The 17,820-nt window shown below is 49.9% G+C and overlaps 1 protein-coding gene across 4 annotated transcripts in view; it reads right to left on the reverse strand.

The window, feature by feature from the left end:
- Positions 1 to 17,820, reverse strand: part of ASTN1 (astrotactin 1) — a 59,972-nt gene that overhangs the window by 33,491 nt on the left and 8,661 nt on the right. For all 4 annotated transcript variants that reach the window (XM_071809964.1, XM_065842133.2, XM_065842131.2 and 1 more), the window contains exons 2-5: positions 6,311 to 6,498; positions 1,788 to 2,181; positions 775 to 921; positions 13 to 120 (exon numbers count right to left, since the gene is read on the reverse strand). In XM_071809964.1, the coding sequence (XP_071666065.1) occupies positions 13 to 120; positions 775 to 921; positions 1,788 to 2,181; positions 6,311 to 6,498 (837 nt within the window). The remainder of the gene's footprint in view (positions 1 to 12; positions 121 to 774; positions 922 to 1,787; positions 2,182 to 6,310; positions 6,499 to 17,820) is intronic.

Here is a 17,820-nt window from a genome sequence, read left to right on the forward strand (position 1 = left end):
GCCCGTACCCACCTCGGCTGCGCCTGCGGCTCCGGGACGGGTCCGTGTAGAAGGTGAGCTGAGGATCGGTGTCTGCCTCCGTCCCCGAGTCCCCTTCAGGGTTGAGAAATGCTGAGCCGGCTGCAGAGGACACCCAGTGTGGTCACAGTGGGGATGGCACCATGCTACCCCAAGCAGCCACATTGTACCTCACCCCTTCATAGAACCATAAAATCATTTTGATTGGAAGAGACCCTCAAGATCATCAAGTCCAACTGTTAACCCAACACTGGCACTAACCCATGTCCCTGAGAATCTCATCTCCATGTCTGTTCAACCCCTCCAGGGATGGTGACCCCACCACTGCTCTGGGCAGCCTGTTCCAATGCCTGACAGCCCTTTCTGGGATGAAATTTTTCCTAGTATCGTGAGCCTGGCCTTCAAGACCAGGAACAACATCTGCCAGGTGCAGCAGGGACAGCATCTTCTCCTCTCCCCACCACACACAGCCATGTCCCCCACTACAGCTCTCATTGCATTGCAACCTTTCCCAATGGCCATACCAGTATAAAAAAATATTTACCAGGGCAAATTCTGCATCTTTGCAACCAACCAACTCAATAGCAGTTGTGTCCTTGCAGCCACCGCTTCTTCTGCTTCCCCCTACCCAAACCCTCTTTTCCATGCTCTCATCCAATACTGACCCTATTTCTCCACCCATGAGAGGGTCACCAGCTGGAGCGGGGATGGGTGGAAGCCCAGAGCACCCCATCTACTCCAGAGTATCACACCTACCTCGCGTCTTGTTGTTGATGCGCTTGCGCTGGCTGCTGGAGGTGTGGGACAGCAGGGTGGCCTGCTGGTGGTTGGAGTCCACGGGGCTGGTGGCAATGATGTTGTCCTTGTACTTGTTCATCAGGGACACCTTGGCGTTATCGCTCCCTGAGCAGGAAGAATCAAAGGCAATACCTTTCAGGATAAAGATTTTTAAAAAGGAAGGAGGCAAGAAAGATATTTCCTCAGATCCATCTCCAGCATCTGCACGAAGTCACCATGGTACCATGGCTGATGGGCTGAGATGCCACCAGTGCACCCTCCCAAGCTCCTCAGACCCCAAAGCGGATCAGCACCTCCTCCAAGCCTAGCCAAAAGCTGAGATTTAACATTCAGCCTCTCAGGACACTTTCTGCATATGCAGGTTTGCAAAAAAAAGCCCTGGAGAATCACACCATGGTCTTCCCAAACCATGTCTCTGTTAAGAAGGCTCCAGGTGGATGGCTCAGTTGGTAATATGGCCAAAAATCAAGTGTGTTATTACAAGCCTCAAGGAACCTCTGCTGGTGATCAGAAGACAGCAATAACTCTGAATCATACTGATGGCAAGTATAAATTTTGCTACCAAAAACCTCAGCTGAAGAAGACACTGGAAATCCTGGGACACAGAAGTGAATTTTGGGGTTCACCATGGGACTGGAGGGGAGACCATTTTGGTTCTCCATCACACCACAGGAAACACAGCCCTTCCTCTTAAAGCCCCACCCTGCCTTGTCCCAGCCACGTCCCACCCAATGCTGACCACTCCCAAACATCTGCCAGGTTTTTCAGCAATGGAAGTGCCTTCAGAGTACGACCAACATCCCATGTGCAATGAGAACCCAGAGAAATGGAGATAATGCCTAAGGGAAAATGTGGAACAACGATGATGTGGAAAGGACTCAGCTCAAGGAGATGAGGTAGAAAGCACGCAGCTCAAGAAAATGAAGTGGAAAGGTTCCAGCTAAGCCCATGCTCCACTGTCACATCCCCACCTGGCGTGAGGTCCATGCTGGCCTTCTCATTGCAGCCCTGCAGGGAGTCCAGGGTGCGGGTGACCTGGCTGGTAAAGTCCTCCCCGCCGTTCATGCACTCGCGCTGGAGGTGATGCCGCAGGTCGGTGATGTCGTACTCATAGCCATCCAGGATGGGGGTCTCGCGGATGCTGAGGGTCCCGCTGGAGTTGTGGCCCTGGACGCGGGCGTTGCGCAGGCTCTCCCGCCCATGGCCCCCGATCAGCACCGAGGGGATATAGTGGATCTCGTTGGCTGCCTCAGCACTGGCGCTTTTTTGGGGCTGCGGTACCCGGCGCCGCTTGCACCAGCGCCGGCGGGTGTAGAGGATCATGACCAGGCAGAGAATGGAGAGCAGCAGGGCAATCATCCCTCCCTGTGGGCACAAAGGTGAGTGGGGATCAGTTGGGGACCAGTACCGGCTGCCCCCCCAGGGATGCAGCAAACCCACATGGGTTGCAAGAGGGATGCAACAGTGACCCCAGGAAGCGCTACAGGCTCAGAGAAGAGTGGCTGGAACACTGCCCAGCCAAAAAGGACCTGGGGGTGTTGGTGAAAGCAGCTGAACATGAGCCAGCGCGTGCCCTGGTGGCCAAAAAGGCCATCAGCATCCTGCTGGTACCTGCACTGGTGTAACCAGCAGGACCAGGGCAGTGACCGTTGCCCTGGACTGGGCACTGGGGAGGCCAAACCTTGAATCCTGGGTTCAGTTTTGGGCTCCTCACTCCAAGAAAGCCCTTGAGGTGCTGGAGCAAGTTGAGAGAAGGGAATGGAGCTGGTAAAAGGTCTGGAGCACAAGTGTGATGGGAGTGGCTGAGGGACCTGGGGGTTTCAGCCTGGAAAACAGGAGCTGAGGGGAGACCTTCTGATCTCTGAACTGCCTGGAAGGAGCTTGGAGGGTGGAGGGTGTTGGTCTCTTCTCCCAAGTAACAAGCAATACGATGAGAGGAAATGGCCTCAAGTTGTGCCAGGGGAGGTTTAGATTGGATATTGGGGAAAACATCTTAATGGAAAGGGTTGTCAGGCATTGGAACAGGCAGTGGTGTAGTCACCACCCCTGGAAGATTAAACAGACACAGCGATGAGGTTCTCAGGGACATGGGTTAGTGTCCGTGTTGGGTTTACAGTTGGACTCAGTTTTTTTCTAAACAAAATGAGTCTGTGGTTCTATGCAAATGCATCAGGGATGCTCTGGGGTGGCCAAAGTGAAAGCAATGGCCAGAGGAGCCCAGTGGCACTGATAAGAAGGTGCTGACACAGGCTGAAGTCTGCCTCGAGCTGGGATGGCTTTGAAGTCCCCATCGAGGCATGAAAAAGCAGCATTTGAGGCACAGCCTGGTTTTGTTTCACTCTCCCGCAACGCGGCTTTGAAAGCAGAGCTCAGATTTATTCCAGGCAAACTCTCCTACAGGCAACTTTTTTCTGACCCATTTCCAAGTGGTTTCAGTGCTGTCACTCTCGATCTTGGGAGGTTTTCCCAGGGTATCCTGCAGAAATTGCAGCACAGATTAAAGGAGATCAAGGCTCAAGACAGCCAGATGAATGAAGCGTTGTTTGGGGAAAGCCTGGGCAAAGAGACTAAAGAAGCTCCTGCCCCTGTGGGGATGGACCCCAAAACTGCACCCCACCCTGCCACCTCACCACTGTCCCCAAGATCACCCTCCTGCAGGGACATCACCACTGCACAGAGAGGTGGCAAGATGAAAGCCCAAGCTGGGCCTTTACACCCAGTTTGCTAATAATAATGATAATAATAATAATAGAGCACATGGAGCCAGCTAAGAGCTCCATGTCCATATGCAGCCCCAGGACCCCTCTTCTTTTCTATGCAATAGATGATCTTGATAAAATAATATAATAGTAATAATCTGCTCCATTAAGACGAAACATTAAGGGAATTATAGAATGAGAAGCAGGAGAGGCAGATGGAAAAGGAGCTTTAATGGCCATTATGGTTTAACCCTCTTTCATTCCCAGGATAATGGAGCTGCGATGCTGCCTCCCAGCCGTCCTTCCAAACTCTAGAACTTTAAAAAAAGAAATACACTGGGCCATTCCTGGTCTTCCTTTGCTGTCCTCTGTATGCATATTGTGTCCCCCAAGTCCCAGAGAGCTTGGCCATACAGCTGTCCTGGTAAACAAGGGACACCAAGCTGTAGCTCCAGCCAGGTAGATGCCCATTTGTTTAGCATTGTAGCTGCGGGTTCTCAAAAAAAGGGATTTATTGTTGTTTGTTATTTAATTTGCAACTGAATTTATTCCGCCTTAATCGTCTGAGAGCTCAAACTATCACTGAGGAAAAGCAGCTTGTGGCGACTTGGAATTTCAAGAGGGAGGAGGAAAACCAGCACTTGGGGTTGTTCAGCCTGGAGAAGGCTAAGGGAGACCTTATTGTAGCTTTTTGGTACTTAAAAGAGGACGATAAGAAAGATAGGGACAGACCTTTTAGCGGGGGCTGTTGTGATAGGACAAGGGGTGATGGTTTTAAAGTAAAGGAGGGAGATTCAGGCTGGAAACGAGGAAGAATTTTTTTACACTGAGGGTGGTGAGAGCCTGTCCCAGGTTGGCCAGAGAGGTGGTGGATGAACCATCCCTGGAGACATCCCAGGCCAGGCTGGATGGGGCTCTGAGCAACCTGAGCTGGTGAAGATGTCCCTGCTCATGGCAGGGGTGGCACTGGGGGAGCTTTGAAGGTCCCTTCCCACCCAAACTATTCTATGAATCTATGATTCTATGGTAAGTCTCCTCCATCCTGTGCTGGGTGGAGGGGGTCAGGACACCTCAGACCCCCCCAATTCCTCTCCATGGGAGCACAGAAAATTCCATTCTGCCTTCACAGAATCACTTCATCCTCCCTGCCCAGCACTGGGAGCACTTATTGCAGGGTCCACGTGCGGACGGCTGTCACGATGGATACAGCCCCTCGCTCGCACTTCTTCCCTTGGCAACCACACGGGAAAGAAAGAAAATCAGCCTTGAAAACTCCACGTGATCCCGACTCCTGGCACAAAAGCCAAGCTCTATTTGTCAGGGTGTAAGGATGTCGCTGGAGCGGAGCTGAGAGTGATGGAGAAAAAGGGGGAGAGGGAGGATTCGATCTGTATTTACACGTTTTGGTAGGAGAGTGATGAGTTGCAGCCACCATTCTCGTCAGCTCAATAATAAACCTTGTTTCAGGCACTCCTGTCCCCTCCTTGGCAGTCAGTGCTGCCCATGAAAACCAAGACCACAGTGGCAGAGCAGGGCCAGCCTCTCCCAAGGTGATGCACCCTCTCAGGAACAGGTAATAAAAAAAAGGAAACAGCCAGAAATGTTTTTTTTTGGGGGGGTGGCTTTGCCAGTGATTATTATTGTTTTTTTTCTTGAGACTAATCATGCACAAATAATGGAGGAGAAACCTGGCCTGGGGCTGCAATCTGGAGGAGCTATCGAGGCTCTCATTAGGGTAGGCACCATTAAACAGCCTGTTTGCAGCCTCGGCAACACATTGTCTCCAGCTAATTATCTTCCAGTGGCAGAAAGATTGTCAGATTCTTCGTATTTTTTCCAACAGAAGGGAAAAAAGAAAAAAGAAAAAAAAAAAGCAAAAAAGAAAACAAACAACAAACGACAGATCCACCTCCAACACGCAGATCTCTGTCTCACCCTCTTTTCTCTGCCATTAAAACCACATCCCCGTGTTTCTGCAGGGAGAAGAGCTGTGCAGCCGCTGCGCATGGGATGCTCTTGCTCGCTGCACACTGCAAAAGCGCAGCCACAGGGCTGCTGTGCTGATAAAAGCAGTGGTGACAGTGCCTGATGGCACCGTGACACCCAGAGCAGTGGGCACCGGGCACCATCCAAAGGCCAAAGGGCTCCTGACGAAGTCAACGTGAATTAACCCTGGGTTAAGGTGGTTGAGACCTTCAGAGCCCAGCACTCCCTGGGGACAAAGGGACCCCTGCAAACATAGAATCATCGAGTCGCAGAATCATTTCAGTTGGAAGAGACCCTTAAAATCATCGAGTCCAACCATTAACCCAACCCTAGCCCTAAACATGTCCCTAAGAACCTCATCTCCACATCTGTTCAACCCCTCCAGGGACAGTGACTCCACCACTGCCCTTGGCAGCCTGTTCCAATGCCCAAAAACCCTTTCTGGGAAGAAATTGTTCTCAAGATACAATCTCCACCTCCCCTGGTGCAACTTGAGGCCATTTCTTCTCATCCTATCACTTGTTACTTGGGAGAAGAGACCAACCCCCTCCATGCTCCAATCTCCTTTCAGGTAGTTGCATATTTGCAAACTAAGGGAGAGGTTTAAAGCAGCCCAGTGACAAAGCACCCTGCACATGACATTGTCCAGAGAGGCACCCAGGGCAGCTCATTAAGCTTCTGAAGATGGACTCAGCTCCCCAGCCTAGGACAGCTGGAGCCAGATGGGGAAATACGTGGCTTTCCAAAAGGCCCTATATTTCATACACATGTCTGAACACCTAAACAGGGGCTGCCTTCCCATCACGCACCATGACGGAGATGTGGAGGATCCGCAGCTCCTCCTCTGCCGACTCGGGCTGGGGCTCATCCGTGGGGTCGAAGCCAGGCAGGTTGGGGGCCCCGTCTTGGTGGTGGATGTGGAAGAGCAACGTGCCGTTCTCCAGCCACTGCTGCCGCCAGCGCACCAGCGGGATGTCGTCTGTGTTGCCCGAGATCTCTGCAAAAGCAAAGCTGGTTATGTGGGAAACGCAGCGGAGAAGAGGGGTGATGGAGAACATTCAACTCTTCCCCAAAAAATGGATGGAGGGACCAAGTGACACACACAGCAGGCTCCCTCTGGCCACCTCCTGCCAGTGTTGTGGTTACCCCTACACAACCCACAACCTGAAGGGTTAAAGTGGAGTAAAATCATATTTTTCTGAATAAAATACAGGTGTGGGCCCCTCAAAAAATCCAGATGTGGCACAAGGACAGAACACTTGCTGACGACATCTCAGGGAAGCCGGCAGCATCCATCCAGCCCTAATCCAGCCAGATTTCACCCATGCGCTTCAAGTCAAACACAGCTCCAGCCATGGGGAGTGGAGGATATAGGACATCTCAGCAACACTAATGGGATCATTTGGATCACGGTACTAAATTATTGAAAACGAAAAATATTTCCCCATCGTTCTCGACCAGAGAAAGGTGCACATGGCTGTGATTGCACCTGCAGTTCTGGCTTCAGTTTTTGGACTTCAACAACTTTTTTGCAGCTTCCCACACAGGACAGAGCCCTGAGATCCACAGATGCACCCACACCTTCTGCTCAAACACCCCAGCTTTCCTCAAGTACCTTTAGGGTTTGGGGACATTGGGAAAGATAGAGTTGAGCTGAGGAGCAGCAGCAGCAGACACCTAAGCAGGAGGAACAGCTGGGGATGGGGACACAACATGTGTCACAGGACTCTAGATGCTGAATCAAATCAAATTCATGTGGCTGACTCCAAAATTTCAGGGCCATCCACTAGCTGGGTCTTGGCAAAAGAGAAGGTGACACCAGCACTGCCCTGGGAGAGATGAGCAGTGGTTTAACCACCACGTCCATCTCAGACCAGATCACCTGCATCACCATCTCAGGCCACCTTGATCTCACCCATCAGCTCAAGTCTGCCTTTTGTTAGTTAATTTTCCTGAAAACACAAGGTGTTTCAAAAAGATGGACCCAGTTTCAAAGAAACTGGAATTGAAATTGGGTCCATCTTTTTAAAACGCACTGTACAAGCTTCCATTGCATTTGGTGAAATGACCATTAAAAAAGCAAGGAGCTTCCCAGTGAGATGCAGCTTTTCCTCCTGTCTCTGCCCCATGGGAATGGTCCAGCCAGACCCATCCCCTCCATCCCATCTGTAGCTGTCTGTTTATTGATGGCAGTGGAAAAGAGCCTGGCTCATCTTGCAAATTGTCATCTTTATTTTGCTTGTTTTGTGCTGCCTTCAGATGAAAAACCAGAATTCAATTAAAGTGCTGAAAAAACAACTTTTAAAATTTTCTGTTAATTAATTTCATTAGGTTGCCTCAAGGAAGCTAGCTACCGGGGTGAGGTGGGGTGGGGGAACTGCATCAGGAACCAGGTTCATCCTCCCAAACTGATTTGATTAATCAAAAGAAACATTCGCCGCAGCGAGAGAATTGGCAGGTTGTTGCTGCTCGGCATGGGCCGTATTTCTGGCAGCAATCAGTGCGTTTCGAGTGTCCCAAGCAGAGAGATGCTGAGCTCTCCTCGATGCCACCGGGAAGCAAAACCGAGAGGAGTTAAAGCATCTGAGAAGCCAGAAGCACTTTTGAAATTCCCTCTAACCGCTGAGCTGCGTGCTTAGGAACACAGATCCCCTTTGAAAAGCAGGTTTTGGGAGCCGGGAGGGTTTGAGAAAAAGATTTCCTCCTCTCCCACCTGGTCTTTATTCATGGGCTGAAAGGGGGAAACAAGCTTTCCCGCTTCCCCAACTCCCCACGGCTTCTCAACTTCAAATGAACCAGCTCAAATGGAAGAAAATATTCTCCCCGCACCTGCCTGCTAACGTGAAATTAGGAGTAATTAAGGCAAGAGCTTTTATGCACAACAGGGACTCGACGTACTGACATTTGGAAAAATGTAAATACCAGCATTTGCTCCATTGTAAAGAGTGAAAATAATAGATACTAAGTATATGACATTGTGACATTTAGAAAGCTAGAGTTAAAGATGTTTTCCCCCTGATCTGACATATCATTGAAAAAGCAGCACCCTTCAGCTCGTTAATATTTGAGATCTCTTTGATGGAAGTTATTTAAATGATTAATAGATTATAGTAAATTTAAGCCTTAAAATAGTTGTCATAATTTCAAATTTATTTAAACAGGCTTATTTTTAAAATGAAAAATATATTTCAACAAAAAAATGGATTCTTGTTTTAAAGGAGCATATTTCAGCCACAGAGCCTGAGCACGTTATCTGAGTGCACCAGACATCACAGTGTGACCCTGTGGATGTCTCACGCACAAGCCCAAAGTGCTAGAAACAGAGGAAAACACCCCAGAAATCAAATGCCATCACCCCAAACCAGCAGGCTATGAGCTTTCCATCACAGCACGGGACAAGGCTGCTCTGTCACCCCTGCTCCTGCCCTGGGCAGAGCCTCTTGTGGCATCACCCAGATGAGAGAACTTCATCCTTGGGCCCCCTCCTCCTCTTCTCGAGGGTCTTAGCAACACTCGAGCTGCTCCAATCCCACTCTATTTCTACTATATAAATGCTTTCCTGCACCCATGAAGTTCTCCTGGAGTTTGGTTCAAGCAAGACCAAGACCACCGTAAGACCAAGACCAACACCAAGCTTCCTCCCTAACACAGCATCTCTCTGCTCTCTCTTCTCCCAGTCCAACACATTCCACTTTTATCTTTGTCTCGCTTTCCAAGCAGACATATCATCACCTGATGGGAGATGCTACAGTTACCCATGTAGCCAACCAGGACTATTTACTGGAGTGCCCTAGGAGTTCAGCTCTGCCATGGGGCTGATGGGTGCCAACCCTGTCACCCAGCTCATACCATGGGGCTGGGAGACCCTAGAAGATGTTGGAAGGTGGGCAGAAAGCCAGGAAAAAAATAATTAAAAAAAAAGTCAAGGGGGAAAGGATAATTTCAAGTTCAAAGTTTGAAAGATATTGATGATAGGCTTGGTCCCTGCATGGCTTTCATTAAGGCGTTGGCTATGAAGCCATTAGCACTAGTATTAACTTCTTGCACCTCTGTTAAAAAATAGCCTACCAGAGTCAGGGGTTAATAACAGTAGGAGACCACTAATTAGGCTGTGCTGCGCTCACCCCGTATCAAAAGTGGTCCAGGTCCTTCATATCTACAGGAGCAGCAGCCTCTAAAGACCCCGGCTGATGCTTTCAACATACCGGCCGCGGCTGCTCGCCTCCCAGACCATCTGCGAGGGGAGGGAGGGGAAAAGAAAAGGTTGGAGAGGAGCAAACCGAGGAGAGGAGACAAGGAACAGTCCAGAAGAAGTTTCTGCAAGTGGGTGGATTTACACCTGCATCATTACCGACTGTCCCAAATCACCCCATCTCCCTGGGGTCCAAGCCAAAGCAAACACAGTCCCTTCTGGGGGCAACACTTCTGCACCTCCCGGTTTTGGGAGGCAATATCTCCCTCACTGACTAATTTTGCACCCGACCTGGTGCAACACCAAAACCGTGGCCCTCGAGACCTGGCATTGTGGCGGGAGGGAAAAAACACACATAGAGAGCAACTCTCCTTAAAAAAGCACGGCAACATTCTGATTAAAAAAAAAAGGCAAAACTATTTTCCTTTCCATTTGGAAGCGTTTTGCACTAATAGACACCTCCAATTACTCAAATGAACTCTGCCATAATGCCCGTCTCCACAGACCCATTTCATACAGCAGAGCACAGGTTTTGCCTTGGACTTATATTTCCTTGTTAACATTTAAACCTGGCTTATTTTCTATCCAGAACCTGACTGTGTTTTTATTTAAGTTCCCCATCAACTAAGGTTTTTGCTCTGTGTCTAAACCTCACGCGTCCTTTAAAAGGGCTCTACCTCAGCTAAAGCAAGTCCTGGCCTTGAACCCCTCCAAAGGTCTCTGACATCTGATGTAACACAGAACTTCCCACAATGAGCTGCTCACACCCCATGTTGGGACCTCAGTACTTGATCCCGATGGATTCAGACATCAAAATGCATACTCTAATATTTAACTCATTTTTAATTCCAAGATTTTAGTGACACATCTTTCACAGGATAATATTCATGTTTTTATGAGCTCATTTAAAAAAATATCACATTCATCGCTGACCATCTATATTTTATTTGCATTTTTTTTCCTGTCTCTAGTCTCAGGTAGGAAAACCAGCTCATTCTGCCTTTTCAAGACAGTGCAGCTTTTCCACAACAGCAGATGCAAACCTCGCTTTATCTCTTAGGAACCTCCTTCATGGGAGCAGGCACCTTAGGCAAAATTTCCAAAAGATGCAGAGACACAGGAGAACCTAAAGGGTCAAGGAAAAGGCACCCACTGTATCTGGCACCAGTCTCTGGTTAGGTCAGGCTAGACACGAGAAAGAAAATTTTGACAAAATTTTGGGGTGGTGAGAGCCTGTCCCAGGTTGCCCAGAGAGGCGGTGGATGCCCCATCCCTGGATACATCCCAGGCCAGGCTGGACGGGGCTCTGAGCAACCTGAGCTGGTGAAGATGTCCCTGCTCATGGCAGGGGTGACACTGGGGGAGCTTTGAAGGTCCCTTCCAACAGAAACTATTCTATGATCCTATGATTCAGAGAGATCATCCCATCACAACATCTGCACGTGGGGCTAGTACACGTGAGGCCGTTGGCTGTCGTACCAAGGCTGACAGCCCACCAGGTTTCTCCTTGAAATTCAGGGTGTCTTTGCTTTTGGGAAGGTCATCAAGGGATTACATTTCAAAGCTGTAGCCACACTTTAGCTTTGAACTGGGAATTTTGTCCCAAATATGCCACGGCCCTAATTCATCCCTTTCTTTAACAACAAAAACCTCCATCGCTCTGGGAGCAATATTGTGCCATGCAGCTGCTTGCAGAGTGAAGGACACTGATTCATCATTAATGGGGCTGAAGCGACCAGGTTTGCTCTGCAGCTGCTGACCTTACAAGGCAATATGCCCCACTCTTCCCTGTGGACCCAAGGACATGCCCAACCACACCTGTGCAATGTCCCCTCCGAGGTTGTTTTTCCACTGCATTTGTCAATTTTGACCAAAAACTCCTAAGAACTTGGCTAACGCATGTGGCTGCAATGAGGAGGCTGGGACATCTGCTGGTGTTTGATGTTTTGCTCCTGTTTTGTTAGTTTGGTCCCATCTGCCATAACCGTGAACTACAGAGATGTGGGAAGAGAGACAAAAATCCACCTCCTGGACCAGCACTTGGGAAACACAGTCATGTAAAAAAAATAAAATAAAGCCCCACACCACAACAGTGAGCAACAGCAAAATAAAGAGGATGTGTGACAACAACTTAAGCAATGCAAGGCTGATATTTAAAACCCAGAAAGGACCACATTTCTAGTTGACACCCCACCCTGCAATGCCATCACATCACCTCTTCCAGAAGGAAGCCCAGGGCTCCATACAAAGAGCACAAATGATAGAGAAGATCCCAATCAGCCGTGGAAAATTACTGCCCTGGCTAAATCGCCTTCCAGCAAATTGGTGAGATGAAGAGCAGGAACCTCTCAGCCCAGATGGTGCTCACCTACGAGCAGCAGAGGAGGACAGCTGCTGAACTCCACCAACACACCCGCTATCACTCAGAATGTGTGAGCAACCGGAGGAGCAAAACTTGCCAGAGGAGACCCCAATCTCCTAAAAAAGTTCTTGTATAATACATCATGGAAATTACAGACCAGTAAATCCCACTTCTGCCCTGGAGAGCTTGTTAGAGGAACGAGTAGGTGCATCGTAAATGTGGGTCGCTCGACATCGTAAGCCAGTAGATATGGGTGATCCAGTTTGATGGACTTATTTCAAAGGGTCCTTATCAAAATCTACCTTCAAAGTTTCCCAAAGTGTAGAAGCGGGGTTGGAATAAGAGGGAAAGTCCTCTTGAAGCCCATCAGGTGGGGGAGGTACAAGAGGTTGGTTTTCACAATGAAAGGAGGTTACCAAGAAGCCCCACGGAGATCTTTGTCAGGACCTCGGCTGTTCGGAAACACTCTGGAAGAGGAGGTGAGTGACAAAGTTGGTCACCACCACTAAATTTAGTCTCCACAAAGCTAAACTTGTGAAGTGCTGGAGGAAAGTGGGCAAGGGAGTGGGCAGGTGAAACTCAACTTTGGTGACAGCAAGCTTGATCTCGAATCCTGAAAATGATATTCAGGTCAGCCAGCTCAGAACAGAGGAGGCAAAGCTCAGAAGGTTCAGAGGAGGAAGATGAGATGTCATAAATGGCTTTGCAGAGAGGAGAAACCAACTGCGTTAGAACCTCTAGCAAGGAAAACAAATAATTGAGCAGGGACATGATAAAAGGCTATAAAACCATGAAGCCAGCGGAGCACTGGGAAAGGTAATGTTGATTCACTATTTCTCACTTTGCAAGAATTATGGGTGTAAAACTAACAAAAGGCTCTGTTTCATCCACCATGAAGTAGGAAAGCACTGAGAAAGGAACTGAATTCAGGGAAGACAGAGCCACCAGCAACTATCGAGCCAGACAGCCCAGAGGCAAATCCCAGCTTGAGAAATCCTCACGGCACAAACCTCAGCAGGAGGGAAAGGACCGTGATATATATTCTGCATTTTTAAATCTTTGTTCTGCCCTAATATCAGCTACTTGTCATAGCTGGGGGACCACAAACCCTCTGTTGCGGTGTCTTGGGGATGGAGGGTGGCTACAAAGCCAGCCCAGGGATCCCCAGGCCACCCTTGGAGGACGCATCCCACCCCAACGTGTCCCTTTGGGAGTGGCTGAGACCCTCAGAAGGGGTTACCTGCAGCTTTCCAAGCCAGGCAGCGATGTCCACAGGGAGGCCAAGGGCTATTTATCTCCATCGCGGGCTGGCAGGGAAGGTAATGGCCATCCACTCCAGCCCATCTGCCAGGCACTTAGGAAGACACCAGAGCATATCGTACAGGGAGGTCACAAGCGGCAGTGATGGGACGGGTGGGGGATGCGTTACAGCTGTGATGTGAGCTTCATTTCAAGGGTAAACTTCAGCCTGCTCCTGCAGACTAATTTGTTTAAGTGCTTACTGCGTCGAGGCCAAGAGGTCAGATAAATTAGATGTTATCTGGTGTATTCATGCTCGGTGCAGGAAATTAGTACAGCCGCTCGTTCCTCATCTCCTGGGGGACAGCCAGGACCTGCCTGTCTTCTGGGGCATGGGAGAGAGGAGGTGGCCCTCCTGGGGAATGAAACAGATTCCAAATAACCCTGTCGGCTCTCCTGCCAACAGCAGGGCCAAGAGTTTTTCCAAGAGGTGGCCATCCTCTTCCTCCCACCTCCTCTGGAAGGACTAATGCTGGTTTTGGGGGCAGGACACATCCTCACCAGTGGCCAAATACCAGGATGGAGAAGGTAGGAATGGGCTACCACCAACTGCAGCCTAATGTCATAAGGTCTTCAGTGTTTAGGAGCTCTTGCTCAATTTCGAGCTCCATTTTCAAGTCTGTGGAAAAGCTTTGAAAGATAATGAGGAGAAGGGGGAAAAAAAAAAACAGAAGAAAGATGTAGAAGGAGAGAAACTTGACTGTGCATCCTGAATTTATCACTCATGAAAGAAGAGCTTGTCAAGAGGGCCAGAGACCAGTCAGTGCACAGTGATCAATGGGAGGACTTTTGGGTCTAGTCAAGCTTATTTCAGATTTAAAGGAACTGAATAGAGGCATAAATCTGTCGCCTCCTGATGAAAATGGAGGTAATTAAATCTGCAGGTGTATATAATTGTCATATTGATGATCTATATAAATCAGCGGAGCCAGTAGAGGCACAAAGCACTGCATTGAGCACAAAGTCATCCCATGAGGAGCTGCTGGCCCACCCGCCTGGCCAGGGGACAGGACCAGCAGATGCAGCCCCAGGGACACCCATCTCACCTAGAATCACAGAATCTCTTGGGTTAGCAGGGACCTTCAAAGCTCCCCCAGTGCTACCCCTGCCATGAGCAGGGACATCTTCACCAGCTCAGGTTGCTCAGAGCTCCATCCAGCCTGACCTGGGATGTTACCTACACATATCTATTCATCACAGCAGCCCCCACGACCCTCTTCTCTGTGAGAGACCTTCTCCAGATTGCCCCCATGGGTAGCAAAAGGAGCAAGACCCCCCACCGCCTTCAATGGATGCAATTACCCACACTCTCATCCTGGCTACTGCCAAATCTCACATGGTTTCAGGAGGATGAAGACAGGACTCACAGAAGCCCAACCGCAGACACTGTGGGGGGGCTCTTTGCAGCCACTTTGAAGCTCTGAGCCCAGGTGCAAGTGGGGCACTGACTTGATCTTGCAGCGACTTTTTTTTTTTTTAATTTATTTTAACCTTTGTTATTTTGGGAACTTTGAAGACTAAGCTGCTCTGAGGCAGCTGCCTTTGTAGGAAGGACAGAAAGTGCAGAGCAGGGATTCGAAAAAGGGGGAGGAGTAGAGAGGGGGAGAAACTGTGCTTCACAGCTGAGGTCTGCAGCAGCTCCTTCACTGCTTCTCCCACATCCCAACAAAACCACCCTGGGAGGCACTTGGGGCTCTTTTACTAGCAGCTACAGGAAATCTGGATGCAAAGCAACGATGGTGTCTTCCACTTATAGAATCACAGAATCATTTTGCTTGGAAGAGATCCTCAAGACCATGCCAGTCCAACAGAACCTGACCTCCATGTCTGTTCAATCCCTCCAGGGATGGTGACTCCACCACTACCCTGGGCAGCCTGTTCCAATGCCCAAAAACACTTTCTGGGAAGAAATTGTTCCCAAGATCCAGCCTAAACCTCCATTTCCTCTCATCCTATCACTTGTTCCTCGGCAGAATAGATCAACACCCTCCACACTCCAACCTCCTTTCAGGCAGTTCAGAGATCAGAAGGTCTCTCCTCAGCTCCTGTTCTCCAGGCTGAACCCCCAGGTCCCTCAGCCGCTCCCATCACACTTGTGCTCCAGATCCTTCACTCACTTTGTTCCCTCCTCTGAACTCTCTCCAGTAAACCTCCAAGTCCTTTGCAGACCTTCATCTCTTCTCTCACCACCCAGTGGGACACCCCTTGGTCCCCAACATGGTTGCAGAGCATCCTTCCCACCGCTGTGGTTGAATCCTACTCCTGTCCCGCACGTCGGTGTCATGGGGACACAATTCTTGCCACTGTGCCAAGAGGGACAGGAACACGAGGGAAGGCATTTCCATCATCTTTGCCAGCCAGGTCCTCCTCGCACGTGCCCACGGGCCAACCCTGCTTCCCTGGTTGCGCGTTATGTACATGCAGCAATTGGATAATTAAAAATTAAGCAAGTGCTTCTGCATTGCAGTCCAAATTATGTAACGCCGCTCTCCAGTTTCAGCACCCATCGGCTCTCACACTATCACTCGTCGGTATGGCCCTGCTTGTGTGTACCTGTCTTTTCAGACAGGGCTCATGCCCTTGGTGGGGAAAAGGAAACCCCAATGTCATAAACACGGGCAGAAAGTCCCTTCACATTTGCATTAAAAAAAAAAAAAGAAAAGAAAAAATGAGAAAAATCTACTTATTTTCCTAGTCCAGTGCTGAAATCTGGGATTGCCAAAAAGGGGATGAAGCGAGGATGCTCCAGCCCAGCAAAGTGCCGAGGGTCGCCCCAGCGAGGGCAGAACCCCCGTGATCGGGGGGTTTCTGAATGAGGGGCTGCTGCCACCTGCTCCTTCTGCACCAACGGGAACCAGTTGGACCCACATCCCAGCCTGGCTAAAGCTGCGCTTGGCCTGAGCTGGGACAAGACCTCTGCAGCTCGTGGGTCAACAGAGACATTTCTAATCCCCCCCAAAAATCTCAGGTGACATGCGTCATGTCTGCAAAGGCAAACTCCCTGGCTTGTCCTTTTTGCCAGCAAGAAATCCAGCAGCTCCACAGCAGCGTGATGGTTGTGGGGTCCCACCACTACTCCTCTCCAGAGCTTTCCTGAAGGGTTGACAGCCAGACCCCAGCTATTTCTGGCTGAGCATTAGAAGAAAGGTTGGGGAGATGCAGCTCTGGGATGGGAAAACATCTCTGCATCAGCAGGACTGCCACCCGGAAAGCGGTACCCAGAGGAGCCGGGGGCCAGCCCGTGGCAGTGGGATGTACAATGGGCTCTCCAGTCCAAACCTGATATTTCCAGGAGATTTCCCAGCAGCTGCAGACACTGGGGACATCATTAGGGGAGCAGACAAGCTGAGAGCACTGCAGCAATTTAAAGTCTGCACTGAGCTGGACTTAACCCCCCCGGGACCCTGTTGCCACAGCTGCAAAGTAGACCCCAGCAAGAAAATTTGGGAGTGCGATGTCACCTCTCCCCAGCACCTCCCCTTCACCTCCTGATGCCACACATGTAAAGAGAAGTCACACCGACCTGTGTCCCCACATTGAGCTGTGCCCTGGTGTAGTTTCCCATCCCCCTGTAGTGCTCCAAACCCTTCGTTCACACCAAATCCCCCACAAACCCTCCCTCTACAGAGCTAGGAAGGGGGTTTTAAGCCTTAAGCCACCTCTTCAAAAAAACACACCCTGCTTCTTCCTCCGTGCTGGAGAAACCTCGTTACTGGAGGGAATTTGCTGGCTGCGGGGCAGCGGTACTGGGAGAACCGGGAGCCCACCGGCTCCGGCAGTGGGTTCCCAGCACTGTGCCCTCCCTCTCCCGCTCCCCTTGGGACGCTCAAATTAATTGCCTTGTCTCCTGGAGCTTTTAGCTGGAACAAATAAAAGAAAAAAGAGGGGTTGCCAAAACCCATAATAAGGTCTACAGTTCCTCTGAGCTACAAGGGCTGCTTTAAATTTCCTTTTTTTTTTTTCCTTTTTTTCCTTTTTTTTTTTTTATTTGAAGGAGGTTTCCATGGTAACTGTCTCCCATCACACAAGAGCCTGTCCCCGGGATATTTCGGGGTTGCTAATATCTGCTTTCCCAGGCACTCACTGTGTTGTGACGGTGACATCGCGGCCGGGTTTTTTGGCAGGGGAGGAGGGCAGGGGTGCAGGAGAGAAAAACAGGAGGTACCACTACTGAAAAACAAGGTCAAGGTCCTGCCTGTCCCCAGTTTCCCCTGCCTGGCAGCCAAACCTCCACTCCAAAGGGCTCTGGCAACCAAGCGATGATTTTGCTTGGACCACAGACCTGATTTGGAGAGTAGTCCCGAGACAACGCAGCCCTTGCTGGGCCAAGCAGATGCCACGTGTTCACCCAAGAGCACAGGCAAGCTCTCCTCAACATCTCCTGCCGCCTTCTCAAACTTCTTTCCTCCTCCAGGTTAGTTTTGAGCTGGATCAGCTCCCCATGGGAGCAAAGCCAGCTCTCTGCA

This window comes from Patagioenas fasciata, chromosome 6 (assembly GCF_037038585.1).
Source record: "Patagioenas fasciata isolate bPatFas1 chromosome 6, bPatFas1.hap1, whole genome shotgun sequence".
NCBI classification, from domain to species: Eukaryota; Metazoa; Chordata; class Aves; order Columbiformes; family Columbidae; genus Patagioenas; species Patagioenas fasciata.